The sequence below is a fragment of the Pygoscelis adeliae genome, unplaced genomic scaffold, assembly GCF_000699105.1.
Source record: "Pygoscelis adeliae isolate BGI_AS28 unplaced genomic scaffold, ASM69910v1 Scaffold347, whole genome shotgun sequence".
Taxonomy (NCBI): Eukaryota; Metazoa; Chordata; class Aves; order Sphenisciformes; family Spheniscidae; genus Pygoscelis; species Pygoscelis adeliae.
Genome location: NW_008825158.1, coordinates 895,819 through 905,904, shown reverse-complemented (window position 1 = coordinate 905,904; position 10,086 = coordinate 895,819). Strand labels below are relative to the sequence as shown.

The window sequence follows — 10,086 nt, the reverse complement described above, 5'->3', positions numbered from 1 at the left end:
TGGTTAGAACTGGGGGAGAAGACTTCCGAGCACTGTTCACCGCTTGGTTTCTGAGTGTCTAAGTGACCTGGAATTAATCACTTCTCTTCTGTGTCTCAGTTTCTTCTCCCGTAAGAAAGGAACACACTTACTTAGTTGCTCTGTCTCCAAGGGCTGTTGTGATACATAATTAATCTTTATAAATCATTTACTGATCTTTGAAGTAAAGGGGCTGTATTTATTTAAGAGTACAAAGCAGCAGTAACAGAATAAAAAAGGAACATAGAAAAAGGATATTAGTTAATATTCTGAAGTCTAAACAATAGACTTTCTTCCTGTGTCATCTGCTAGGACACTGCTGCATCTTTCGGCATGACATAACACGCTGCTTTTGTTCTGTCTCACAGTGATTGAAGTACGGCTGCTCAGCCAGAGGAAGCAGCCCGAACTGCAGGTCTAAAACATCCCAGACTTGGAGGTAAGAGTATGACTGCCACAGAAATGAAGAGAAATCAGGGGAATGATGAGCTGCCATGTCTTAGTAATTATGCTCCGTGGAAAGAGTGTTTTTATGAAAAGGTGCAGCAGAGGTGTCTGAGTCTGCAGAAGATAAAAGTGAAGACAGTTCGCGCACAAAAGGCAGAAGAAGAAAAAGTAAAGAAGAGAGAACCCTGTGACTGGCTGTCCAAAGAGTGGTTCAGTGAAGAGAAAGAGTCACTAGATACTCGCATCTATTTGCTTGACAAACTCCTACCTACATTAGTCCCAGGAATGGAAAAACTGTTAATGGAAGTGGAAAGAAAGAACGTGCTTGCACCAGACAAAGAACCAAACAAATTTAACCCCATTAATTTTCTTGGAGAATATCTGATGAGACATAACCCTCAGTACTGTATTTCTACAAAACCAGGCCCATACCTGAGAGGAATGAAGATGGTCACGGAGGAGCTAAAGACTGAGATGCCAGGTACAACATCAGAGAGGTGAGAGAGTTGAAAGTGTGGCTGGTGTCTTGGTCTTGGTTTTACAAAGGGAATGGTGTGACCGCAGCCTGGCTGGCGAAGTGTCGAACAAAATGAGCCTTGTGGAGTACAGCGCCAGAGATGGTAGCTGTCTCTCATAAAAACTTGGGAAGCAGGACAAATGCCAGAATATGTCACATAAAATGAAACACTAGTTATTCCTGTTTAAGGCAATATTTTGCCCTTCACAAGTATATAATCCCTCTTTAGACTCTATCTTAATTACATATATGGAATGCAAACTGCTTTCAAACCAGTCTAGGTTAGTGACAGCAGTTCTTTAGGACAGGTGTTAGTATCAAAGGTCTATGGACTCTTCAGATCATTTCTTCTATATTCTTCCAAACTTAATAAAAAGATAACCTTTTTTTCCTCCTTCAGGATGATTTTGCTTGACCAAACCAACAGCAATATTGTCCTGGAACTGAGTAGAAAGGAGTAGAAACTCCTTCTCCTGGGATTTTTACTTAGGCTTTCCTTTCAGATTCTTTTTTCCCTTTAAAGTAGAAACTGTTTTGTATTTTATCATGTTGCTCATTTCTGGGGTGTATTCTAGGCTGCTTGCTTTAGTATAATATTTAATGAATATTGGAAGGGGGTTCCATGGCACCTTACAACGTGCTAAGGTTAGAATGTGAGTGTATTAGGTGAACAATAATGCTTTAATTTTCATTGCTCTATTCAGAAAAATATAGAAGTGAACATTTGTGTTTACAGATGACCCAGAGGTGATTGTGAATGATGTCAAAATTATTCATTCACTACTAGATCACTTCATTCTATATCTGTGTTTGTAGAATAATGACTTCTATTTGAATGGCTGTCTCTTCTATTTGCATAAATAGTACATACAGCTTGAAAATTGGTTTCAGGGTTTCAGTGTCAGGAATTACGGAAGTAAAATGTTGACGTGTCTTATGCATAAACTCTAAATGAAGATATTTGAAGTTCCCAGTATTATAATGAATAAAAGAATACGTTAAAGCTCTCTCTACTGCTCTGAGTTTCTGTCTCTCTACATTTCTAGTCTACATATTGTTACAGTTCGTAGGAACATGCCTTGTGTGAATACAACTAAAGCAGTGTGATAAGTGAATTTCATATAGTCATTTACCTCCTTTTCCCCCACAGATAAGAATAATTATAACTGACTGATCATGGTCAGTGTGTAAGAGTTCAGCTTTTTGGTTTTTCTTCAGAAGCAGACATACAGTAGTACAACCAGAGCTGGTAAAAGATTTTCAATTTTATTTTTTATTTTTTAAATGCCGGTCCACTGAAACAAATGGTCTGGGGAAACATCTTCTTTTTCAGTGAGCTTTCCCTCAAGCACAGGCTGTTCTGGGGGGATGTTTAGGATGCCAGCCTTGCCACACCTTTGTTTTGGGGACTGTTTCACCATTCATATTGCTTCACAGAGGGACACCTGGATGCAGGAAGTGCAGAACCATATCTCATTTTTATTTTGCAAAAGAAATTGAATTAAAATACATAAAATTTATTGGGAGTTTGGGTTGGGTTTTTTGTTTGTTTTTGCTTTGTTTTGTTTTTCTCCCGCTAAAATACTCTTGGCTTTCATTGCAAATCAGAGCTTATTTCTGGAGAGATCAGACTTTCCTGTAGAATGCAAAGTGTTGGCTGCCAGTGACATGTTATCTTGGCCTTGGCTGTTAAGTCCATGTTTACATTTGGAGACAGGTTCTCAATTTGTAGCTATCAGAACTGATGCAAAGGAAGTGACTATGAAGACTTGTAGAAATCAGTCTCTCCGTAGACAGCACTGCCACGGGGGTTTATGTAGCCATAGCTCTAGCAGGTTTTGCATATCCGCTGGTAGTAGTATCTCGGGATTTGCATTCTCAGCAGCTCAGGATTTACATATTTGTGACGGCTGTATTGTGGGATTTGCATAGGATTCTTAAATCACAGCAGCACAGAGGATTTTACCGACACCATGTAGCACTGAGACTCGTAAGGTGAGTCACTGGCTTTCTCAACATGAAAAAAATGTTACAAGAGAAATGCCAGTCTGTGCTAAAAATCTCTCACATAAGCACCAGAAAGATGAGGAGTGAAATTCTGGCCCCAGTGAAACTCCCGGGAGCCTTGAGATTACCTTCAGGAAAGGCAGGATTTCACCACAGGTTCTTATCTAAAACTTAGCATTCCTCAGTGAGCTCTCGCAGGCTTCCTCCAGCCTCTCCTTAACTGCCACCTGACTGGGAGTCAAGGCATGCGGGAGAACAGATGGGAGAAATTCCTTATCCAAATGGATTGATACCTGAAACAGAGACTTTATTTGTCCAGGGATGGTAGTCCTTCAGTCTGAGTCACCCATCCTTGTGTGGGAGTTAGGCGGCTGTCTTCCTGAAGAAACATGTTTCGTTCTGCAGGGAGAAGTCACCCTCGCTGCCATCTCATCTTTTCTGGAATGTCTAATACTGAAATGAGCTCACTTTGAAACGGGTGCCCAGCACTGTTACAGCCTGTTTTGCCATTATTGTCTAGGGAGGAAACATTTTGTCCCACACCAGGGACAGGACACCAGGCAGAGGGTGCAGCTGCCTGGTGTTTTAGGACTCTAGAAATAAATGCAAAACTGCAGCACAGTGCAGGTGCAGCATGCAATGTACCTTGTGCTGGGCGCTGCCCAGGTTAATCACCAGAGCACCCTGGCAACTCCTAGCATGGCCTTAGCTCTGCTTTCAGCTTGCAGACCGCTCCTGAGGAGGAGCTGCACAGCTAGAAATGGTCTGGGTTTCTCTTTCTGTCTGTAGCATACATTGGAGGAAAATCTGTTAGTCCATTTAGCTTGGTACCTGCTCTGTATCTCCTCTTTGCTGTGTCTGTGAAGGAGTCAGAAGACAGGAAATTATTTTACCCTTCCCCTGCTATCAAAGCGCCAGAGGCTGAACTGGCTCAGCAGGCATTTGGGCAATGCCCACAATTGATTAAGGAACCCAGTTATTCATTAAGAAACCTCTGTGATAAGTGGTCATGAAGAACAAGTACCTGGTGATAAAACTGACTGTGATCAAAGCATAATGCTGTAACACGTTAAACAGGCTTTTCTATTCATTAATGAAAATATCATTTTTTTATAATTTCTAGGATGACCCCGTAGCAACAGAAAAGAGCAGGAACAGGATCAGCCCATCTTCACTATATGTGAAATGCAGGGGCAGGAAGGGAGCAGAAATTGTTAGTTAAAATACAGTTTCTGGACTCGTGTGTTCTCAGGCACAAAAGAGGCGCAGTTCCCCTTGCTCTGACTAGCTATAGAGGGTGTAAGTGAGAGCCACAGAGGTGTGCAGGGCAGCTGCCTCAATGCAGAGAGATTCCAGCAGCCTCCGTGAGCAGGAACTGTTCTCCCCATATGAACTGATCCTTTGGCTTTAAGCATTCTGAACTTCCTAAAGGCTCCATTTTGTAAATGAACAAAGTCAAAATCAAAGCAGATCAGTTCTACGGGATCAATTTTATTCAGTTCTTTCGTTGCACGAAATGAAGGATTGGGAAAAACGTGGCTGGGTGATTAGAGGAGCAAAGAAAACAGAAGGAAGAGGAAAGGGAGGTACTTTTAGTCCAGGCTTGCAAAGTCTGTGTGTTCAAAATGACGGAGAAGTTGGTGTATTACCCCTGTCCTAAGGCAGTAAGGACTTTATTGTGTGAGACTGCTTAAGAAATTTCATTGAATGTTGTTCTTTGCCAGTGAAGTGCTCATGTGAAATGGTACTTAGGCTTTGAGACAAATGCATACTGATGCAATTTTGTTGGTAAATCAAGTGTAGCAAAATTAGGCATCTCTGTTCCTGCTAAAATTGAAAGAAAATTGAAGGACTACACAATAAATGGTTAATGCCATTATAAATGCGAAGGTAACATTTATCACTGTTGAAATGACACAAACTAGGAGAGCTGTACAGATGATTTTCACTTAAATGTCCACAATATACTCTACAAGAGGCTCTCTCCACATGCACGTATCCGACACTCAGAGGTTATTTCTTCAGATTCATAGTTACACTAGATTTCAGGAGATGATACATGTCAGAATATAAATACTCCCACCTCCTTGGAGCTGCCCTCTGAAAACACAGATTACTGATATCTAGTCCAATAGTCACACTAGTAATTTTGTGCCCCAAACATCAAGTATTTCTTTGGAAAAAAATCTGCTTGTACTGGAAGGACAAGAATTTCAGTAAGAAGTTATTTCCTTTCCTTTTGTTCTTCAGGGTAGGCTTAATCTAGCTTAAATATGTTTATGATGGTATCTTTCTAAACCATATTCCCATGTCCTACAGGCTGGCCAGGATGAAGTCTGAGGCAAAGAACAAACGAAAGGAAAGGGAGCAGGTGGACAATATGAAGTCTCAGGTGAAAGAGATGAGAAAGGAGGCACTGGCAATTCAGTTCAAGGAGTGGGCAGCGGATGTCAGTGGCAGAATACCGTTTGCACTGGTAACTAGAGATGATCCTTGTTAACACACTGCTGTGGTTGTTCCAGACAGGAGGAGAAGGAAGTTTGTGATAGTGCCGTCTGCCCTGGCGTGGCAGCATGGAGCAAAAGGATGGGTAATGGCTCCGACATCCCTTAGGGCCAGGGTGCAGGTCACTGTCTACCACTTAGCCTCACCGAGCCCCGATTCCCCACGAGCACATGGAAGGATTGCGATACATTCTCCACAAAGGTCCTGGGAAGCTAAATGCTCCGTAAGGTACTCAGACGCTCCTGAGGTTGTGGGATACATACCTCATCACTGGATGTCCTTCTCTGCAGCTGGTTATCCCTCAGAATCCCCTTAAAAAGGTCCGAGGCAGCCACTCTTGCTCTCCTGTGGCCTCCATTAAATCTTTCTACCCCTGTGACTCATACAAATTGATACTGCAGCTCATAAAAGATGAGATTTGCAGTAATCGTAATACATGTCCTGGTACGAGCATCTTTCTTACAAGTCACACAAGGCCCCTAGGAAATTGTCCTGTGGTTGCACACAGCACAACATAGACAAGGTCTACATTTAACAGGACCCACCTATGTGTGGTAAGAAGCATCGCTGGCCCATATGACTAATTATTCCAGGTGATTTGTTTTAGTAATTGCCTACTGTTGTCTGCATGAAACAGGCCTTTGACTATTACCTTGATTTGTAGGTTCAGAGTGCCCTGAGGTCTTTTCCGGATGTCATTGCTTCTACTCCCATAGATGTGAGAAAAGGTAAGTTTTCGATGTGTCTCCTTTAGTTTTATTTCTGTGGTCTGAATTCTGATGCAAACTGTGAGCAAACAGTGAATGGATTTGATAACAGGAAGAATCTCTTAAGGGTAGTTACACCAGCTAGGATATTAACCACAAATCTTCAGACAGATTGGAAAGAGACTGAACCACCACGTGGTTCACTAATATGATCTTGAAAAGTATGGAAAGAAGTTTAAAAAATCTTTCAGAGAGATAGAAAGATCAGATGCAGGCCCTTTCCACTTACGTCCTGCATTAGCCAGACATTGCCATGTGCTTGTCACAATTTTTAAGAATCCCTATAACAACCTCCTTCATCTACTCTATCCCGCGGTGTTCCTTGTCCCATGGGAGGTCTTGGAAATCCCATGGGCAGCTTGGCATACTGGGAGGTATGGGAGAAAGGTAGGATCAAAAAAAATTAAAGTCTGACCGTGTTGTTACCTTTTCTGGTTTCAGGGAAAATGCTGAAGCTTACCTAATGCTCCACCAAATCACACATCTTGTCTAGCCGTTCCCTTTGCCAGTCCCAGGCATGCCAGCGACACACAGCACAAGGGCCTCTGTATCAGAGCACTTGGCACAGGACGATTTCCATAATTCCTGCCCACTTTACAGAGCTTACACTTGACCTCCCCGCATAATGATAATTGAATAGATAGAGCCAGGAACATTGAAGTGGCAACATACAGCCTGCTGCCAGCCCTTTACATCGATAGCCTGTAATGATTATCAATAATGACAAATCTGCCTTTGCTGGAAAACGGGATGATAAGCAGGGAACCTCCAGAGTGCATTTCTGCTTGCTGCTGAACTCCCCTCTGCCTAGAGCTTGCCCTTGCTCAGCCCTTTCTATGTTACAGAGTTGTTCCTCTGAGTAATCATCCTATATTGGTAGTACGTTGTGCGAATGCCAGACACAGCCCTTGTGCTCCTGCTGTGGTGGCTGCGGTTCTCCAGTGTGAGCAGACACTGGGACGTGAGGTTGAGAAGGAAGTTTCTGTCCAGATGCTTGCTCTCCAGGTGCTGGAGGTGCTTTATGTCATATTTCACTAACAGTGCGGCTCCATTTCTTAATGTGTTTCATTTAATAGCATCCAATATTCATTATGGAACATTAAGCTTTGTTTTATAGTTTAATAAAGATAATGTACAGTTTAGGAATGTCTTAAGCGACGAGAGATAAACGCATTCTATGGTGAATTTTCTCTTTATTCCTGATACATTGTAGAAGAAAGAACAGAAAAATAATCCCAACAGAAATAGCATGTCTGTGCTCAAAGACCTCATTCAGAAATCTGTGTAGACGTTTTACATACCTTCTCAGTTCCATTATAGCAGCCCAGAAGCTGACCAAAAGATAGTTTTGAATATCATAACCAGTAAAAATATTCCCACAGAGCTTCTTGGGAAAACTACTGACTTTCAGATTCCACTCTTGCAAAGCAGAATCCATGTCCCCAGAATTTTAAGGCTGTTTTATCTGTTTGTTAAATCAAAAGTATTTTCTTCCCTCACATAATTCATAAAATCATTGCAATTTGCACCAATATGTGTCAAGAATAAATATGACCATACGGTTCTGAATAGATAAGTGCAGATTCCCAGCAAGAGAAATATGTAAGAATCAGATTTAGATAGCCTCTGTACAGTCAGATGCTTCAGCTATTGTGTAGGATAACCTCAAATAATGTAATCCAACATGAGAAGAAAGTTAATATAACGTAACAGTGTGCAAAAAAATGTGTACAATATGAAAAACCACAACTGTTTGCTTTCTAAACCAATATCCCTTCATTTTTTACTAGCAATCTATGACAGGAAGCTGGAAACCGTAGACACGTCGGAAAAAAAAGTAAACATAGATGAATTCACAGAGGTGAGAAATGAAATAAGAGCATCTGATTCAGAACATGATGTTTATCACGAAGTAGTAGCATTTCCCTGGGGACAGCTAAGCTGAGTAAGTGAAGGGCTTCACTTCTCCAGCGTCCCAGGTAACTGGTTGTATCAGGACATTTCACGTTCCATCTCCATATCCATCCTCTGCTGTCACAACGCTTCCATTCTGGCCAGCAAGGGGGAAGTCTTTTGCTTTCCTCAGAGCTGCGGCCTGTGCCGCTCTCTGAGAAGTTACTCTAGAAGCAGTAGGTTTTAGGTCACCCCTTTCAGTCCCTTTCTGGAATGCCAAAGCCCTGAATCACCTGTGAATCCAGGTTTTGCGTTGGCTGCTCAAGGGAGGTTCGGTGTCCCAATATAACCATTAGCCTGAAGTAATTAGTACTGTCCCCAAAGTATTGTTATTTCTGATGAAGTTCTATTAACCATAGAAAAACCTAACGAGTGATGAACCGGCATGAGAAGCTCTTCCATTTTTGCCCTGAACTATTACTGGCCTGAACCATAACCACACTGCAACAAGCGTCACAAATGTGTGAGAAGCATAACCAGGCTGAAAAATACGCAGTTTTAAAATCAAAAGCTGTCACTGAGAAACATCAGAAGTGTGTTTTTAACTCGCCAAAATCAATAAATGCAGTGGGAAGTTTCACCCCATTACTCTACTCTTCATCAATTTGCAAACAACCAAATGAGTTCAAACTATATTTACTGAAAAACTCTCCAGGCCAAGACTTTGCCAGCCATTTCTACCTACGACAGAGCTAAATTTTATGGCTGGGTAATTAAACCTGTGAAAAAGGATGTTTAGAATAGAAATAATGACAGACCCTCAATTGCAGCAGTGCTAGTGGGTGCTGTTACACTAATTAAAAACGGAGTATAAAGCAGCTGTGCAGAGACTAATTTCAAGCAACCATGTATGATTTTTGTGCCTTCTTCGCTCTCGGGAGACTCACATGTTCGGTATTTTGCCCAGAGATGCATTTTTATGATAACTTGTTGAAGGCTTTTTTAGGCATGAAATGAGGTATTTTTAAATGTAACCTCAGAATAACTGCATTTAATTAAGAAAACTATTGCGGATAATGGGAGCCCAGAGAATTGCTGTTGTCACTGAAATGAAGCATCAATCCATAACCCTTATGGTACATGTGTAGGCACTGAATGAATTCATGCTCCATTAGCATTAGAAAAATGTTTTAAAATATATTTTGTGTACTCTTTATTTTAACTCAATTAAAGATATGACAACAGAGATCAGAAGTACAAAAGATATGGACTGTCAAGCTGTCTGATTTACCAGCCAGTGCAACGTTGTTCTCAGAATATATTCTCTGACGCTTTTTCCAGTCCGGTTTTAATTGAAGCAAATGATGAGGCTTTCATCACTTCCCTTGGGAACTGTGCCATAATCACCGGCCTCGCTCTCAGGACAGGGCTGTTTCTAATCCTCAGCTACAATTTACCTTTGTTCATCAGTTTGCATCATCCACCAAAACCAGAGAGAGAGATGATCTTTCTCCACACTGGTCTAGGCCCTTTCACATGTGGAAAGCATTGCTTTTTAATGGACCTTAAAATTAAATGGCGCCTTTTTTTTTCCCCTTGAATTCAGTGCAGCTTTGGGTTATTTAAAGGCTGTTAGAAACTCAGTAGAAAGACCTCACACATTGTTGTTGTTGGGTTTCGGGGGTTTTTTTTGGACATGCAAAACAGTGGCTGTTGAATTTTTACATCCTTCATGAGAAGCTCGTGGGGTCGTTTATATTAAAAGTGGTTAATTCTCAGAGACCAGTCCTTAATAGTTTATTTCACAGGCTTTGTACTCTAACATGCAGAATCCCAGCAGTCTGACACCAAGGGAGATACTCACATTGCCTTTGTAGGGTCAGAATCAGGCTTTAAAGGTGAGATTATTTTTCATGATTACATATGGCTTCC

General features: G+C 41.5%; 1 protein-coding gene across 1 annotated transcript in view; it reads left to right on the top strand.

The window, feature by feature from the left end:
- Window positions 1-465: 465 nt before the first annotated feature.
- EFCAB5 (EF-hand calcium binding domain 5) overlaps window positions 466-10,086 on the top strand; it is a 33,382-nt gene continuing 23,761 nt past the window's right edge. The window contains exons 1-4 of the mRNA XM_009328666.1: window positions 466-962; window positions 5,309-5,465; window positions 6,159-6,222; window positions 8,052-8,122. Of these exons, the coding sequence (XP_009326941.1) occupies window positions 466-962; window positions 5,309-5,465; window positions 6,159-6,222; window positions 8,052-8,122 (789 nt within the window). The remainder of the gene's footprint in view (window positions 963-5,308; window positions 5,466-6,158; window positions 6,223-8,051; window positions 8,123-10,086) is intronic.